The sequence below is a fragment of the Cyanistes caeruleus genome, chromosome 6 (genome assembly GCF_971803275.1).
Source record: "Cyanistes caeruleus chromosome 6, bCyaCae1.hap1.1, whole genome shotgun sequence".
Taxonomy (NCBI): Eukaryota; Metazoa; Chordata; class Aves; order Passeriformes; family Paridae; genus Cyanistes; species Cyanistes caeruleus.
Window position 1 is genome coordinate 28101407 of NC_141706.1, and position 19320 is coordinate 28120726.

The 19320-nt window shown below is 39.8% G+C and overlaps 1 protein-coding gene across 1 annotated transcript; it reads left to right on the plus strand.

Moving 5' to 3' along the window:
* Positions 1-46: 46 nt before the first annotated feature.
* On the plus strand, positions 47-18643 carry ALKBH3 (alkB homolog 3, alpha-ketoglutarate dependent dioxygenase). Its single transcript, XM_023927993.2, has 9 exons — positions 47-192; positions 1494-1606; positions 3249-3283; positions 4141-4188; positions 5748-5851; positions 7036-7124; positions 10017-10226; positions 16765-16863; positions 17372-18643. Exons 1-9 carry the CDS (start codon positions 123-125, stop codon positions 17462-17464), a joined length of 861 nt encoding a protein of 286 aa, XP_023783761.1. The 5' UTR covers positions 47-122; the 3' UTR covers positions 17465-18643.
* Positions 18644-19320: the final 677 nt, after the last annotated feature.

Here is a 19320-nt window from a genome sequence, read left to right on the forward strand (position 1 = left end):
CCAGGCACGGCCCGGGCGGAGCTGCGGCCGCACGGCCAGGCCCAGGCACGGCCCGGGCGGAGCTGCGGCCGCACGCCCAGGCCCAGGCGGGACTCGGGGCCCTGGGCAGGGCCGGGCCGGGCATGGCGGAGAGGCGGCAGCGGGCCCGAGTGCAGGGCGGCTGGGCCGGCGCCCCGGCGGGGCGGCCCGCAGGTAAGGAGCGCCCACAGCCGCCCTTCCCTTCCTTCCCGACGGCCGCGACTTCTCCGCCGCCGTCCTGGGCGCGACGGGGCGAGCGGCGGGGCCGGTCTCCGGCTGCACTTCCCGACCGCCCTGCGCGGCCCCGGGGCTGGCCCAGTTTGCCCCGTTGCCGTCGGTGGCTGAACTGCAGGTGTTGGAACCCAGCTTTTAAGTAAAGTTTGTGCGTGTGCCACAGGTGCGGCGATTTTGGCTGCAGAACGCAGGGTGTGGATGTGTTGCTAACGCGCGCGGTGAGGCGGGCGCGTCGTTGGCGTCTCTGGGCAGCTCGGGGGAGACGAGGAGCGTTTGGTGGAGCTGACTTGTGTAAGAACAGTCAGTCACTTATTCATAAAACGCATTACGTGTCTTTGTTTAGCTTTTCAGGGTGAAAACATTGTAAAATAAAGAGATGTAGTAGAAAGGGATGGAGTTAACGTCACAGGGGTTTTAGCAAACATTGAAACCAAAGAGTGCAGAGGCAGAGGAGTACTTTGAAGGTTTCCAGTCTTGCAGGGGGAACTGGTTTGTTTTTGTGAACGTGCTCAAAGCATGTTCCACTCACCTGATTACAGTTTCCATAAAGCTCCCATATATCTGCAGCCTGAGCATCCTAGGCAAGCTGATTTTTTTAATCATGAAAAAGAATAGCCAACTGTTTTTGTGCATGTGGCCTCAAAATTATCTGTTTCAGGTGCACTTCATTGCTTCTATTCATGAGTGGATTAAAAAAAATAAAAATTTCCCCGATGTTTGAATTATGCTGAGTGAAGATTTTGTGTTTCAGGCCCATTTTAAAGCCTGTTTGCATGTGTAAATAAAACACCTGAAGTGGTGTGCTGAAGTTGCTCTTCCACTTTCTCCCTGGTGTAAAAATCCTGTTCTAATAAAAGTGTTTTTCTCTTTTTTTTTTTTTTTTTTTTTTTTTCCTAAAAAAGGTAATACAGAGGGAAACAGTTTAGCTGCGTGGAGCAATTCCTGCTGGCGTGTGATAGGTGTTTGTTGTAGAATTGAGAAGTTATAGATGTCATCCTTTCTGATAAAAGTATGTTTTCAGTTCTGTTTGTCTGTTTGTATTTGTTTGTAAATAACAAATATACATGTAAAAAAAAATTCAGTTCCTGTACAGTTTTAACTTTTAGGTTTGGCAATTTCCTGAAATCTCTGCCAATCATAGGATACTCCAAGGAATGATTCCATATGTTTTTCCTAGCTATGTTTTTAGTATCATGATATTCTACTGAATTGAAGGATCTTTTCTTCTTTCTCTGTTTTAGCACCTAAGGTACCTGTGGCCAGCAGCGTTGCCCTTGCAGGTGCCAGACCTGCATGGAGACAGAAAGATCAGCCTCACATTCAAAAGCAGTTTGTCTTTGAAAAGCCATCAGAGGTAAAAATTACAGGGTAAATAGCAAAATCTCATCTGTTATTAAGCTTCAAATGATAGATAAAAATTGTTTGAGAATATAGTCCATTGTTTAAAATCTGAGCTGAACTTTGAGCCTTTACTAAGCATAATTGGGAATTGTTTTGCATATATGGCAAACAGAAAGTCATAGTCCCTCTGTTTAGCCTGCTCATAACTACTTGTTTTTTTTTTAGAGAGCTAAAAGAGTATGTTCTACTAAATATTCAGTGTGCAATGTCTAAGCATGGTTTGAGCTCTTCTTGTTTTCCTCAGATGGGTTATCTGGCTTAATTTGTTAGAGGGGAACAGCATGGGATTTGTTTTATATACTTTATGTCCCATTGTTAGCGTTCAGGAACACACATAGTCAAGGAATGATTATATGAAGGTGCTTTATTAAGAGCTCTGGGTGTCAGGAGTACACATACCCAAATCTGACCTGACTTGGTTTTGAGCTGAACATATTTTATACTCTATCATTGTATAACTTACATATTAATTATTAAACTTACGTTGTTCTATTGTATACAATAGAATAGCATGGATTTCTCATGGTTCCCATCAAACCCCTAACATAGTTTCTCATGATTCTTTAAACAATATTTATATCTAATCATATCTAACAATTACATAATTTATCATATACTGACTACACAGGTGCAGTCTCACATGATCTTAGCAAGCACAATTCCTAACATTTCTCAGGGCCTACCTTTAACACTTTTCCCAGGGCTTGCCAAGCCTAACTTTGTTTCTAATTCTCCAAATTTTCTGTGATTTTAAAATCTTTTTCTATCACCTTCAGCTGACGAAGGATATTGTGCTCTATACAGAGCACTTCTTTGCTTGGGGAAAAAAGTAATTGTGAGCACTTCTTTCTAAGTTAGACTTATTTGAAAGGCTGTCATCTTGGCTCAGAAGCATTGAAGACAGCCTGGGAAAATTCTCTTTCCCCTGTGGCAGAGACCTGCTATCTCTATGGTACTGTATTTTGATCCTCTTGTTGGCTCAATGCAGTAACTCCTTGCAAATCAGAACTCCACTGAGCTCAGAGAAGAGAAGCATAAATCCCTGAGACAACCAGAATGATAGCCAAGGCTGGATTAAATTACTCTGTTTTTTAACAAAATACAGCTGTCTCAGCTGTGCAGACAGCTTTACAGCGTAAGCTCCTGCTATGTCTGATCTTTTGTGTTTTGTCCATTTGACTGAGGCCTGCAGTTTGTTCATGCTTCTTAGGGTTGCTCTGAATTTTTCCTTACATAAGGATATTTTTATAAATACTATAAGCATTTTCTTGATTGCAGTTGATAAATAGCAAGTATTGTGATAATCAAAATAATTTAGAAATCAGTGTCCTTTAGGGGGCACTTGATGGCTAAAAACCAGCCTGCAATGGAAGCTGCATTTGAGAGTTTCTGGGATGAGGAGGGAGTGGCTGAGTTGTTTTCTACTGCTGTTTCCTACTGCTACTGTTTTCTGCTACTTCCCTCTTGCCCAGTTTTTCTCACTGGCTTATCAGTGTGTGGCTACACAGAATCACTAGAGATGACTGTGAGTTCTGTTTGACTGGAGAGCACCAGATATTTTAAGATTCACTGTGTACTGTCTTGTTCCCTTTCAGGTGGAGCGCAGGGTTCCTGAGGCAGGTGTGATAGAGTGAGTACCCTGCTGGTTTCTCTGTGTGCTTTTTCTGTCATCATGGTCGGTAAGAGTAGAAATTGTGGACTTTTAACCCTTTTATCATGAGCTGAATGTATTACCAGGAGAGCCCAAGTTAACTGGTTTTTATGCCTTTGGTATGGCTGGGAAGGCAGTAATCATGCTCAGTTGGACATTCTGGTTCAGCACAATTGCCAGTACGTCTTCTTTGGTTAGCAGTGTACATTTTCCTGGGACAATCCCGGTGTAAACTATGCTGGAAATAACTTACTCTGGAATATACCAGAAATATAGTTGGTATGGCATCTTTCAGGGATTAGAGTAGTAGTTGATAGTAAGTTTCCTACTGAAGCTGGGTATCTGTATGTCATATACCCTTTGTGTTGAAATGGGGGTCTTCCCAGGATAACTTTGGCATGAAGTGTGACAAAGTGTGGTTTATGGTGGAGTTAAGAGATACTGAAAATCCAGCTTGGTTCAGTTTGGCTGTCTTGGCAGAATTTTCTTTCTCAGTGTACCTATAAAAGCAAACACAGTGATCTGAGTGCAGTCATGTACAGTTGTCTCCTTCAGGTTCCCTGTGACGTCCCTCTTTTATTTTTTTCTAAGAGCCCTAAAACTGTACTGAGTCTTTCTTTGGTGAAAGGAGGGACAGGAAGAACACGCAAACTCATTTGCTGCCTTACTCTGACCTTTATGTCCAGGACATTATTTCTTCTTTTTTCTAACTTTCTTTTCTTTTTTAAAGAAAACTTTATCTAGTCCAGGCCTATAGCAATTCCAGTCTGTGCTGCTCAGTCTAAGGTAATTTCTTGTTTGTCTTTCTGATGGCTCTTTCCTTTCTACATCCTCAGCAAGCCTGGTGTGTATGAGCTCAGCAAGGGACCAACTGGCATTTCTAGGTAAGTGGATGAAATATTACTTGCTTTTGCAGAGTGACGTGGTGATACTCAGCTTTCTGAAGTCCAGTCTCTGCAGAGGGTTTTGATTTCAGCATTTGCACACTGTACTTCCTGTGCATCATCTGTTTAGAGTATTTCTGGAAGTACTTTTGAGTGACAGGTAGCAGGGACTGAGATGGTTCTGAGCAGCACTGAAGAGAAGAAAAATAAACCTGTTGACATCTGGTGTGTACTGCATCCGGTGCTCTTTCCAGAATAAGGACAAGGGTCTGTGTCGGTTAGTGTCACGATTCACAGTAAGTTGCTGCTGCAGATTTGGATCAGTATTCCTGTGTTAGCAAGTGTGGGATGTCTGTGTTGTACAGTTAAGAGTGGCCCAAAACTTGTAGCTGTAAATTGGAATTGTTTTAAATAAATCTAATAAAAGCATTTAACTTTAGGCAATTGTGGTAGCCTCAGGATTGTCCCTTCTGCTTATATGCTGTGCCTTAATTATTTCAGCTTAAGGACACTTCAAAAGAAAACCTACTTACTCTGTGATTCCTACTAACTAAAATATATTTTACCTTGCTGACTTAGCTGCAATATCAATATTATTCCTCTTCTTTTGAATTTGATAGAAAATTCAAATAATGCCACGGACATAGTAATTTTTTGTGCATTTATTTAATTTCTTCTGATTATTGTGTTATTTTATTTTTGTGTCTTTATCTTAGTTTCTTCTAAATATGCAAATAGATTTTTAAAGCATTTTGAAAAGTAAAAACTTTGACCAGCTGGAAAGAGACAATATACACAGTCAGCTGCATTTTCTGGAGTTTGTTTTTGTAATACACCAATGGAAAGTTAATAATCAGATTTGAATCTTTTTTTTTTAATACCTTTACTATATACTCTTACTGTGACATCTTTAGGGCGTGGAATACTTGTGAGAGTAAACTGCTGTTAGCAGCATTCCTACTCTGCAGCTCACCACAGTAGCTGTAATTCTTGGATGACTGCTAGTGCAATCAATATATTAGATGTACATAAGGAAATGAAAAAATAGGACACGTTAAATATTGTCCTTATGCTAAATACTTTCCTTTGTGCTTTGAAAAAGAGAATAGGAATGGCAGTAGGGATAAAGGGATATCAAATTCTAAGTGATGTGGAGACAGTGAAAAAAGGACAATTATTTACATAATGTTGATTGTATTACTATAATCAGGTCTATCTGATTTATCAGATGTGAAGTTAATGACAAGCAGAAAGATGTCATTTTTCACAGCATATGACTGATTCTGGAATTCATGGTATGTTGTTGGTTATCATACATTTTTAGAAGTTTTGAATAGGAATTACATACATTTGGTGAGGGTAAGACTCAACAGGAGCCCTTCTGTTCTTTTTTTCGCACCTGCTTTTGGCTGGGGTCAGGAACGGGATACTGGGCTTTGACTTCTGATATGATGCATTACAGCCACTTTTAACTCCTTTGGGAATCCTGGAAATGAAAATACTTTCCCAAAGCAGATATAGAAATGTATATTCCTTCCATTTTTCTTTTTAATCCTTAGGATTCATTTGATTCCTGGCTTTATTGACTCAGAACAAGCAGACTGGATGTTTGAGCAACTCCTGCAAGACATACCCTGGGGCCAGCGAACTCACATCAGACAGGGTAGGGAGTGTGTAGACCATCTTTTCAGGTCATTCACAGGTCTATTCCATAACAGAATCTGTATGTTGTTTAGAATTGGTTTTAATTTTCAGTATTACCACTTCTTTAAGTTTCTGTACATATCTGAAGACTACTGCAGCTTATTTTGCAATCTCTAATGACATGTTACTGTGGCCAACTGAGTGAGATCTTTCCAAATTAAAATTGCCTGTCTTAAAAATCTTGGAGCTGTACTGTCTCTTCTGTCATCTCCAGTTCTTTTTCTCACTCATTTTTTAAGATTAAGTCTGGTCACCATCATACAATCTCCTGCAAAAAATATGTTCTTGGAGATTTCTTTCATGAGGTATATTTTTTGCCTCTTTTACTGAAAATCCCAGCAGAGAATGTTCCTCTTCCTTTGGCTTTAGTTATTAGTTCCAGTGTGCAACAGAAGAGGCTGCTATTCTGGATTTGTTCACTAAGGGGCACCTATTCCAGCTAAATCTCACTTTCAGTCAGGATCTGATGTAAGATAATGTATCAGAGTAGTTACTGGATGGGGCTGGAAAATGTCTTCAACATGTATATTTCTTGGCTGGCAGTGAAGGGGCAGTATAGTGGAGAATGCTACCTGTCAAGCATGAGAAGTTGTTGCCAAGATAGTCTTTTCAGAAGCTGGAAGTATTTTTAACCTGATGTTTGTGTTACACCACAGAGCACACACATATGTGATAAAATATTGTGTCCAGCCTTGCCACATTATGTTTCTGTAATGTCCCAAGGATGCTACAGCCCTTTCTACTTCACCTTTCTAGTGGATTCATCTTCATCTTGCAACTTATGCCAGCATACTGGGCACCAGAACCAGGTGAATGTAAAACAAGATAAAATTTCAGTTTCATTTGCTAGCTTTAACTCATCCAGTCCCTGCTCTGTCTGGCATATAGGGGTAAGAAAATGGATATGTTTCCAAGATTTTGACAAGGTAATTCCTCCTGCAGATGCACACCTGATTTTGAATAATTTCATTCCTACATTTGAGTTCATTTTGTAAAGCTGAGAATTTTAAGGAGCTGCTTTTTAACTTCAGGTGAATGGACAGTCTCTTTTTGATGAAGTTTCTTGGCAGAATTCCATCATCTCTCCATTTTCAAATCCTGTGATAAGGCCAGTTGAGAATGTCTTCCTGTTTTTTTTTTCAGAAGCATCTTTTGAAGAACCACGGCTAACATCCTGGTATGGGGAACTTCCTTACACATATTCCAGGATAACAATGCAGCCAAATCCAAATGTATGTATATGTTTGCATGTGTTTTATTACTGTCTACAAAGAAATCCTTTGCCAACATCAAGAGACAAAAATTCCCTCTATCCTCTATTATCTAGAGAATCTGTTAGCATTTCATTTGTGATCAGCAGCAGATTCTACAGGAATGTGGTCAGTTTTATGAAATGCACTTTGAGTGAGTTGACTGAGAGCAGTGTAATTTAGTTGCCAAATATTGCCAAAAGGAAGTTACTACTCTAGAGTTTAAAGTTTTACTTTGAGTCACTGGAGCTTTGGGCAAAACTCTGAATTGCACTGTGTAACTTACTCCAAGTGTCTTTGCATGGGACATTGTACTGCACACAGTCATACTGATTTTTTTTGTTGTCAAGATAAAGTAATACCAATTACTGAAATAGTTACTTTCAGAAACACTTAGGTTCAATACTGCTTAAATGAAAGTTTAGGCATATTTTGATTCCTGTGTGGATGCTATGAAATTCACACATGCAGCTCATCAGCTCAGCAACTCCAGATTGTAGCATGTCATTTCCCACACTGTTTTGGAAGAGTTAAAAACCTTCCAAGTGACTCAGTGATGTTTTGTTCATGTTTTCTCTCCCTCTACGCCCCTCTCTCTCTCTCTCTCTCTCTCAGCCTGTTGTCCCATCAGCCTGTCTCTTGGTATTGCTTTGTTTAAAATTCCCATGGCAGTAATTAGGTGTCACTGTTGAAAGCTGGATAGCATGAGAGAACAGTGTCCCAAGTCCCAGAACTGCTGCCAAAGTGGGATGTTTGGGATGAGTTGGAAAGGCGTTGTTTAACATGATGAGTTGTAAAGATTTTAGTCTCAAAAATACTGTAGTTAAAAATTCTATAACCTACAGAACTTGTGGTGGAAAAACAGGCATTTCTTTGGTCCTCATTTGTGAAATACTATTTTGAATGGGCTTTTCTGAAAGCTGAATGTCTTTAGGGATTGGAAGTGCCCTCACAAAATCATTTTGTTGTACGCTAATGATTTAAATCCAGTTCAGAACTGCCTTCTGTGGAACCCATTGCTACTTGGAGATTGGATGGAGCCCATATACCTTGGATGCAAGGTTTCATTTCAGTTTGCATCAAGTTCTTCAAGGAGTTAGCACTTATGGGGCCACTGGCTTGTTTCTCTCATCCAAAAGGCACAAGTCCTAAATTAATCACTCAGGCTGGTACTGTCTTTTATTCCTGAATATTTCTGCATTTTGCTGAGAGAAAGAAACTCAAGCAGAAAGTGAGATGCACTGGAGAAGTTGCAGAGATGGAAGTCAGCCCTTCCCAGGCTGGAAGGTTGCCTGTAGGCAGATCCGTGGGTACACTGCACATGGGCACTGACATTTCACACAGCTTTGCAGGTGGAAGTACCTGTAGCTAGAAGAAGTGGGGGATGGTGTGAAGAGCACGATCCCTACCTGTAGAATAGGGTTTCTATCACAAAAATATCCTGAATAAAATGTAATTTAGTGCACAGCTTAGCCAAAACTGATTACTCCCTGAAACAGTTGATCTGTAGGAGTAATTAGCTTTGTGTCCCTCCTTTTTTGTTTGGTAAAAATTGGTGTGATTGCAGCGCTTCTAGATATAATCCAGTGTTAGTGCCTAAATTAATTTTGCTATTAAAAAATGTTTCTCTGTAAGCAGTGATAGAGTTGTTTCAAAAAATATTTCAATGAAACTACTTCCACTGCTTCAGGTTTGTAGTTGGCTTTCAACTACATTGTAAAATTCACCATATGGTAGCGTTTTAGTAATACATACTTCTGTGATGTGAGTTGAAGAAATCTAGTCCTGGTTGGTCACTGAAAAGTGCTCTGAATAATTGTTTTTGGACTTTCTGCACATTCAGGCAGCACAGTTGCAAGCAAACTGGTTTTTGGGTTTTTTTTGGGTGGTATTACTGCTTTCCCAACATGTTCCATAGCTAGAATTAATTACTCACATGATGCTTAATCGTTGAAGGCGTGACTTAGCTAGAGATACCCCATTAGAGAAACATTGTATATGTTCCATATACATGCAGTGTAACCACTAAGTTAAATGCCTCTTAAACTTGGAGAAGCTTGGAAATAAGATAGTGCAGTGCTGTTTATTAGTGGTGGATACTAGAAAATATTTCCAGCTGTCTGTTGCTTCTTCTTCCAATGGTGCACTGGGAGATTTGGAATCAGTTTCTTATCCTCTCTTGATCTCTGTTTTTGCTTATATAATGGACAAAAAATTCTGACCTACATTGCTTTGGCTTTTTTGTTTTTCTTATATATTTGTGTAGTTCTTAAAAGCTCTCTGACAGATGAAAGTCATGATGTAAGCTTATAACATGAAATAACTGGACTGAGTTGTAATGGAATGTGAAGAGCTTCCCTGGGCTGTGGGCTCAGCAAGATGCTAGTAAGGGGAAGGATGAAATCCAGGGCCAGTGTCATCGGTTTTGTGACCCACTGAAGAGTTACAGTGAAAGCCCCAAGAGGTGATGAGTTGAGCTCAACAAGCTGTGCTAACAGAGTGGGGACAGAGGGCTGTGATATGCCAGCCATTTCCTCTTGTTCTCTGTCAACAGCTGCAGGCAATTGAGAGCAGTGTCATTTAGTCACTGATTGCCTCCATTAGTATGAAAGGCAGCCTGGTTTCAGAGTTTTAAGGAGATGATTTAGTATTGAGCGATGGGTAACGTGTGCGTATTTTTCAGAAAGCCCAGCCCATTTCTCTGCTCTACTAAAAATATCATCAGAATTGCTGTGAGTCATTTATTTGATTTTAAGTTTATTGTGATTGGAGTGCAGTATATTTTGTTTCTTAGTAGTTTTTGCCTTCTGTTTTGCATTACCTGCCCCTGGCCTGCGTTCATGGTATTTACATTCCCCTCTGTGGTGGTTGCAGTGGCATCCTGTGCTGACCATGCTGAGGGAGCGCATTGAAGAGTTCACTGGCTATACCTTCAACTCTCTCCTCTGCAACCTCTACCGAAATGAGAAGGACAGCGTGGACTGGCACAGTGACGACGAGCCATCACTGGGAAAAAATCCTGTCATTGCCTCACTCAGCTTTGGTGCTACTCGGACCTTTGAGATGAGAAAAAAACCTTCCCCTGTGAGTGTTTGTGTCACACTGAGAGAGTCTTATAGCTACTAATATGTTTATTGTTTTCCCCATTTAAGGGAACTTAATTACTCAAGCATTTCAAAGTTAATGAAAACACAACTTGGAAAGTTCTGTGGAAGAAGTGTAGGGATCAAGAAATCTCTAATCTCTAGTAAATCTCTAATAATGTGCAGCAGTGTAGTGTAGTGCTGCAGTGAAATTGGAATCTGGGCAGTCTTGTGCCCAAATAAGGGCCCCTTCTGGTGCATAAGATGAGATCAGTGATGCTGTAAGTGGACTTACACTGTGCAAATGAATCAAAGAGTTGCTACCATTTTCTTAAACTCAAGCCAGTGTTATGTAATGCAGAGTGTATTTGGGATGAAGAGTAGTTCTGACTGCTCTTGTAAGTGAAAATCCTCTAACAGTGTTTGCATTTGGACGTGTGTGTATCCAGATTGAGGGGCAGTGAACAAAGGGAAGAAGCTCATTTATTGTCTGTAAAATGCCTTGGAAGCTGTCACATCGTACTCGCAGGCTAAGGATAAGGAGGCTGTGTGGAATATCCTTTCAGGAGTTAATTGGTGATTCAGTAGTGAATACTCTTTCTAGATAAAGTGCTATGTTTGGGAATGCTTTGTTTATAAATCAGCTTAAACTTTGCAGGTCATATTTATCCAAGTCAGGGATTCACACCTGTTGAGAATACAGACCTTATTTTAGAATGTCCAGTTTCAGATGAATTTTCTGCTTGTGCAGTCCTTGACAACTTTGGAAAGAAGTTTTCTATCTCCTTGTGTTGCTATTTATTCTGAGTAAGTAGTACAGAAAGCAGAGGTGATAATTACCAGCCTGCAAGAAAACTCTATGCTGACATGCTGAAGCCTGCCCATCAAGAGTCACCTTGGGTCACCTAGTATGAACAGCAAAGGTCAGAAATTGAGCCAGAAAACAAATAGTTTGTAGTTTTCATCACTTCTCCAATTTGTAAATTCTTTGTTGCCTGAAGTGAATTTAATCTTGGTCCCCAAGCATGTGATCACATAACCAGTCTGTTATGTCAGTGGGCATAGCATGAGTAAGTATCCCTGATGCTGTGTTGATAATCAAATGTCAGCTGGAAAGTTTGTTCCTCTAAAAAACTGTAAATGGTGCTTGGATTAATTTTAGAAATGCTTGCGTTCCCCATCAGTGGATCAGAATAAAATACACTTAAACTTCAGTATAAACTTTGCAGGTTCTGTCTTAAAAATCAATCCTAGTTCTTGAGTAAGATGCCTTTTTTATAGATTTTCTGAAAAGACAACCCCTATTAGTAAAGGGAGAAATTCAGTCTGCCATTTGTACTTGGCTGCCTTGTTTGATCTGTACTGCACGATTTCTTCCCTTTTCTTCCAGAGATGGATGGTTTTCTATAGATGTATCCTTTAAGCTCTCCTCATTTCTTTTTTAGCACCTTTGACTTGATATCTCTGACTACCTGAGTCTTGCTAGCTGTGAAGTGTATTTCTTTTGCAAGTGTCACATACTCTGTGACACTTTTCTCTGAGGTAGAATCCCCATGTGCAGATCTTCGAAATAGTTGCTATTAAGTGTGTCCCATGTCTAAGGGAACTCATACTTAATAATTACATGGCACACATTATGTATTCTTTGCACATTCCCGAAGCCTGAAGTTTCCTGAGAACATCCTATGACAATGGATGCTTTGCTGAGTGGGAGTTACAAGAGGCTGTGATGGAAATTACAACCTTTCAGGCTGTACCGCCAGAGAAGTAATTTTCATACTCTACTGTACTGTAGCATTCGCTCTTTCATTAAGGGAAAGTTAAAACTGATTGTAGATCTTTGAAGTTTGATCATTCCTTTGTTAAAAAGCAAGTTACAGGAAGAGGAATGCAATCTAGGGAAAAGGAATTCAGATTAACAGTCATCACAGACATTCAGGCTCTCCCTGGTTTCAGTATTAACCAGTATCAGTGCACTGGGTTTTCCAGACGTATTGTAGTCTTATAAGTCTTCATTGAGGAGGGAAATAGTAAGTAAATCCTTTTTCTCCCAAAATTAAGCCTCTTTGAGGGCAAACTCTGTGCTATTTCAGATTCTAGGGTTTCAAAGGCCTTCGTTTCCCTTTGTTCTTTTAAGTGCTTTTGAATATTTTGAGATGAAAGATATAATGAACATACAAGATGAGAAATACTACGGTAGAACATCACTGTGGATAAATGCTACTAAGAAAAAATGTGATTTCCTGTGTGGGATCATCTATTGAGTACAAAACTGTGTGTACCACAAGTGAGGTCACAGCTTGAAGGGCAATTGAAAAGTAGATCAGAGCCTTCAGAAACTTCAGTTTGTATTGGTATCTCTGCAAATATTTTCTAGATTGTATCTTGAAATGTGGATGAACCTAATAGGGAATAAAACCCTGTTTCTCTAACTGAAAAGATGACCAGTGGTGTTGATGGGGTTGCATTTTGTCTGCATGTTTATGTGAATTTTAACAACTGTCTGTTAGTAATTTGGTAGTGTTTTTGTAAGTCACTCTGAAACAATCATGCAATCTGAAATCTTTTTTCACTTGGCAAAAATGAAAAAAAAAGTTACTTAGGTTTAAGTGGTTTTTTATTATCCTGAAAATTGTTCTAGGTTGAGGGTAAGGAAAGGTTCAGTCCTCTGTTTTTCTTTTTGGTGAACACTGTATTGGATAAGTCATCATCTTATAATAGAGGGTAAAGGAGTGTGGAGACATGTGTAGATCGTTTGTATCTTCTTAAACAAGCATCCTTTGTGGAAAAGTAGAAATAATTTGTACTGGGATTTCAACCCAGTGAATATAAAAAAAGCTGCAAATACATTTCAGGTGTAAATTTCTCACTGGAATAAGGAGACTTCATGGAAATTAACATGACTCCAGAAACTGTTTTATTTTGCCTGCTGGAATTTTTCTTTTTAAGCATTTGTTTTTCTAAATAGAGCCTTTTCTGTTTATTTGGACCAGTTACGTGATTGCAGCTGGTATTTGTCCTTTGCTTTAAATGGTTTCTAGGTTTTTTTGGATGCCTTCTTCGTAGTTAAAAGTCTACAGTGATGTGGTTTCTTCTATTTTCTTCTTCCAGTTCCAGTCAATTACTTCAATCTTGCTCCTGCTTGCTTGTTCCCCCTGCCCCCATCATTGTAGCTCCTGCCTACACTGAAATCAGGAGACAAATTCTTTTCTTTAGAGCTGTGATTCATACACAGTTCACACACCTTTGGTTGAGTCAGTGGGTCCTCTTGTGCTTGCCTACAGCCTGAGTGTCACCACTGTGGCACCGTGACCTCCTGCCATTCCCCACACAGCCTCAAGCCCCCAAGCCCACTTGGACGTGACTTCTTCCTCCCAGTCGAGAGGAATTGATTTCACTCTGTGGGATGAGTGTTCCTGATACAGCCACACTACCATTTTTTACTATTGCTTGTTCACTGCTCAACTCTGAGACAGTGCCAGGTTATCTGATTGTGTCCTGGAAGAGTGGGGAATGCTAGTACAGGGGGGAAGGGTGATACCTGATGTCCCACTGGGAGGTGTCTTGTGGCAGAGGGGTGGCTGCCATAGGTACCAGCTGGGTGGCTGTCCAGCAAATGGTTATGTGAACTGTGGAAGGAGTTAGAAAGCCAGCTGTCAGCTTGCTCTTCTTCCATCTATAACCAAGGAAACCGATGGCTGCTGGGAAGGGAGGGAGCTTCACACCTTTTAGATAATAGCAGGATGTTCGAGGTATTCGAAGAATCAACCTCCAGATGGGTCTGTCCTTCAAATGGATCTCTGAAGCACAGTCCTTTTTTCCTAGCAGAAGGTAAAGATCTCCCAGTACTTCTAGAAAAAGCAGAAAAATAACCCTTTGTGTATTAACAGAGCTAATTGAAGATGGATTTGGGAATATGTGGAGCATGGTAGAGGCAGAGATTCAGATCAAGATGAAGCGAGTTGAATTTGTAGATTGGCATGAAAGAGACTCACAGACAGCGGTGGCTGCAGAGGAGGAGGAGGAGGTGTCCACCAGTAGTGGCAGGGCTTGAGAAGCTGTAGGTAAGCAGAGAGGCTGAAGGGAGTGCTCAGCTGCAGAAGGACTGAGGGAGTTTAAAGGTAGGCCTGTATAGACAGGCCAGTGCATTATGTGAGTATTTCAGTATATCTGAGTATATCAGTGTAACTGATATTCATTACTGAGTCTGTAGAGAAAAGCAGTGTGGTGAATATTTTGTCAGAGACAGTGAAAATAAACATGTTAAATGCAGAAGAATTGATAGGTGAGACTACTTTGTTGTGGAGGAGGGTGTTTACAGAGCTGGTGCTAGAGATGTAAGCTGGAGAAGAGGGATACAATCAAGATGAAATCTGAAAAATACAAGGTTTGAGCTTTCGTAAGGATAATTCTCTTGGTAGTAGGTGAATAGGTGAAGCAGAAGACTAGGAGCCAGTATTCTCCATGAATGATGCTGACTTTTGCAATTGAAAATTATTTTGCATAATTTGCTTGTATAATTGTATTATTATTTATACATTCTTCTACAGGATGTTTCCATTTACTTTTCCCTATAATAGAAGGTTCCTCTACACAGTCCAGAAACCATTTCCTACCACTGTAGCAATAAACTTTACTGAGATTTAAGAAATAAACTTGGGTGATTTATATAGATTATACTAGATCTTTCCTCTTTCTGATTTTGATACCATTTCAAGAAAACAACCTTGTTGGAGTCCCAGAATTCCTACAGATTTTATATTCACAGCTTCCCATCAACTCACACTGAGCTTTCCTTGCTTATTAACTGTAGTTACTCTAATTAAGGATTTAAAAAAAGGTTTAGCCAGTGTACTTGGATAGTGTAAAGCTTGAATTGTATTAAATGTGTAACTCAAGACTATGAAAATTCTAATACATTAAAAAGCAGAGCAGTTGCTTTACTATACATGTTTTTGTAAGCAGGTGGTTTTGTGGTACATATATAGAGTTACAAAGTGAACATAAAGAAGTCACCTAATGCACTTCTTTCAGTGTTTGTTACCAGAAAGTCTTTTCTACCTTAGATGTCAAAAATAAATTCTCTTCATAAACTTCTTGATCTCTGAAAGTCAAGTGAGTTCTCTGTTTGTCTGACATCAGCTCTAGCAATAAAAGTTCTGAAATGACCTTTGGTGGACAGTAACGACATGTAAGAAAGTAAAAACTTGTTGTTTCCCCGGCTTTGCAAAGCAAATTGACATATAAATATCTTTTTCTAAGTAAAATGGAGTTTAGAGATGTCCCATTTAAACCGGAAAGTAATTGCTGTTTTTACATACTGACTTTCCTAAGCCAAAAGGGTGTTTTCTCCTAAATCATTTATCTTAGCAGAATTCCTTTTTAGTTAAGATGAGCAAGAGATAAAAATAAGCTCACTGTTGCCCATCACAAAGTGAAATGATGTAATCCTCTGAAATAGAAAGTACGTGTGCAGTGATATTTCTCTGCTTTTCCTCAGCAGTCATATTTACAGTATCTATTTTTGAAATTTTTTCCTTTTTTCCACTGAAGATAAGAAAACATTTCTTGATACTAACTTGATACCAACCAAGCTCTTTTGCATTTTTGAAAGTGCAGCCCTCTTTCTATGTGCACCTTATTTATAAATTCACACACACTCCCAGTTGGTTTTCTGAAAATCAAACTCTGTTTTAGTTGAGGGCATAATTTTCCCAGTATTTGTTACTTTACCTCATTATTTTGAGCTTTTCAGCAAGCCATGAACGTTCAAAAGGACAAACCTCCTTTAAGCTGGACTACTGCACATTTGACTTAGCAGTGTATGAATCTGATTTAAAGTTGGAAAGGATAGTGCAAAGCAACAGAGTTGCTGTTCCCACTCATGCGGCATGTGTGAGACCACTGCTGGAGCCTGTCACTATGTCTAGTTGTTATATTTGAGTTTTTAAATAGTTGCACATAATCTAAAGGCTTAACAAAAGCTTGTAAATTATTTGTCTTTGAGTCTAACATTCTGTTTCGCTTAGTGGTGATTAAGACAACTTGTTTTACAAGGTATTGTGGGAAAAGGAGGATTTTTTTTTTTTTTAAATAACAAAAACTCTTCTTCCAGCAGCTAGTGCCATAGCAGCATGTAATGTTGTAACAATTCAGAATAGCAGGAAGATGTTACTTTTGATGAAATAATTAACTGTTGGAATCTAGGGTGGCCTTTGCAGAATGTCTCCACACTGAACTGTTTAAGATGTTTCCATAATGTTTGCAGCCTCACTCCAGAATTTTGCACTAAATACAGGAACTGATTGTTGAGCTTTACCTGTGGCATCCAGGTAGTGAGCTACAATGGCTTCTTTTCATCGTTAAAATGCTTGGCTCCTGGACTTTTTATGAAATATGGATACAGAGAGGTTTACTTAGACTTGATCTTGGAAGAGCCTCCTCCTCCCTCACAGCTCCCTTTAAGCTCTTCTGTAAAGGACTGGTTTTCTACTAAATGCACATGGCCTGCTTCTTCAGTGTCTAATGTTTCTTTTTAGGAAGAGGATGGAGACTATACTTATGTAGAAAGACTCAGAATCCCACTTGATCACGGGACTCTGTTGGTGATGGAAGGAGCCACCCAGGAGGATTGGCAGGTAAGAACTCCTTGACACTGTTTATGTGCTTTACTTGCAGTGCTGTTTTCCAGATATGCCGAGGCACTCTCATGAGGGTATGGGACATTCTGCTTCCAGTGGCACAATTGTTTTCCAAGGCATTAGTATTGCTTTCTGCCTCAGAAATAATGGGTTTGCTTTCATGTGCCAAGTGATGCAGTAGGAATCAGTTCAGATATTACAGCATTAAACTTCAGCAACAAAGGTAGTAGCCTGCAGTGAAAAGAGCAAAAGCAATATAGAAACATGGAATATCAAAAAGTTGTAACTTAATTTTAAGAGTTCTACATTAATATACGAAGAGTTTTTGTTTTCAGTGGCCCTGAGCAGTCAGAACCTGATTTTCTTACCTAAGTGTTTGGAAATACAAATAAAAAGCCATCACAGTCAGTGATGTCATCATTAGTCATTGTTTGATTACCTGTATTTTAAATGCACAAGCTCATGATTTGATATTTTTTTTCTTTTTCCCTAATGCCACTTACAGCATCGAGTGCCTAAGGAGTATCATTCTAGAGATGAACGGATAAACTTGACATTTAGGATCATTTATCCAGAACCTGATGGAGTTTGGAAGTGAAGACCCACTTTGGACATTGTTGGATATACACCCACAGCAGATCTAGAGCCTTAGATTGCTACAGATATAAAGGAAGCCTTACAGGAACAGAGATCCTTGAAGTCATGGGGAAAAGAGTTGATGTTCTGAAGACCTTTGGCAATCAGAAGCTGCCTGTGTTATGTGGACAAAAATTATATGTTATTAGATGATGCTAAATCACAGGCTTTGTGAACAGTGATTATTCTTAGAAGAGCACAAAGCATGTAAAAGATTTAAGAGGTCCCAACTGGAGCAAAGAGATTCAGTGAGCAGTTTGCACCTTGTCTCTCCTTTACTCCCAACTCATGATCTCTGTTGGAAGTGGGTGGGATTCTTGTCCACCTCTGTGCGTTTATACAGATATGAAAAAGCTGCACTTGGTGATGATCTCTGGTGTTACTTATTTCACCAAAGGGTGGTGCACTGCTTTTTTATCTGTAGGTTGCAGAGTCTCTTCCAGTTAAGCAGTTTCACAACTTAAATAATGTATTGAATTATACTGGTGTCTAGTGGAACAGAGGGTCAAGGCTCTTATCTGCCATGCACTGTGTGGTCAGACTTTATCCTGTTTATCCATGTAGGCAGGACAATGCAAAGGCAAGCAACAGAGACATCTGATGACCCTGCTTCTGGGTCAGTGCATATTGCATTTAAGAATATCACTCGGGGTTATCTCTTGAGCCTCTGCTGTGACAGATCAGCAGTCAGGACCTCAGACCAGATTCCAGCCTGACTTGCTGGAATCCTTCAAGTTTGGCTGCTGTGACTCACCTGCTGCTGGGAAGCAGTGGGCTCATGACTACAGTCTGAATGTTAAGTTAGGAGTGCTGCCTGTGCCTGTGTACTTAAGTTCTTATTGCAGCTAAAAATCATCACTGTACTGGGTCAAATCATAGTTTTGGTCAATCCTCACTGTCTGCCTGCAGTAGGATCTAAGCACAGGTAAATACCCTCTGCCTTCTAACACGTCAGCTTTGTTAAACAAGCTAATGTCCCTCTTCACTGTAAGAATAAATTGGTGTTGAGAAAAGATCTGTCTTTATTTAGCCAGCATGTCTTGTGGTTTAAGTTCTTATTTGGTGAGAACAGACAGGTTATTAATACTCAGTTATGCCTATGTTTTAATGTTATTGATGACATAAATGTTGAGCCATTTCACTCCCTGTGGTCTTAAATTGGGCAGAATCATTTCCTAGAAACAGCTTCTCTACCTAAACCACCATACATTATTCTCATGAAATTAATGTTACTAGAAAACTTAACTTTGTTGTCTTATGAGGTCTTCACTTTCATCCCAATTTGTACAGAAATGTTTTTGGAGTATTTTTAATGTTTGCATTTGAATCTTTTGTCTAGGCTCTGTGATGTATTTCATGGTAATCAGAGTTGAAGGAGGCAGATGCTTCCATATTTACTTTCTTTGAGTCATTGGAGCTTTGTGCACATCCCTGTATGTGTGTCCAGGTTTGGCAATCCTGGAAGAGAGTGGTTTTCCTTAACCAAGGGACAGTGCTAATTTCTCAAGGTATCCTGAGAAGGCAACCCTTTTGCCCTTATCAATTCATTCAAGCTCCATTTGTTTTCGCTGTGTTAAGAGTAAGTAGCCAGGCTGCAAGAAAGAGGAGGAGATTGAGATGAGTTGGAAACTTTTAAACTCCCAAACCTCAGCCTGTGGAAATTGCAACTCATTTGAATTCAGTGAATCTATGGCACATAACTAATGGCAGAACCCTGGAGGCTGATACTGTTGTGGAAGAGCAGTTTTTCACTTCCTTTTCTTGGTTTCAATTTGTAATGTTAACAAATTTTGGTTTAGTTTCTTTACTTCCTTTGAT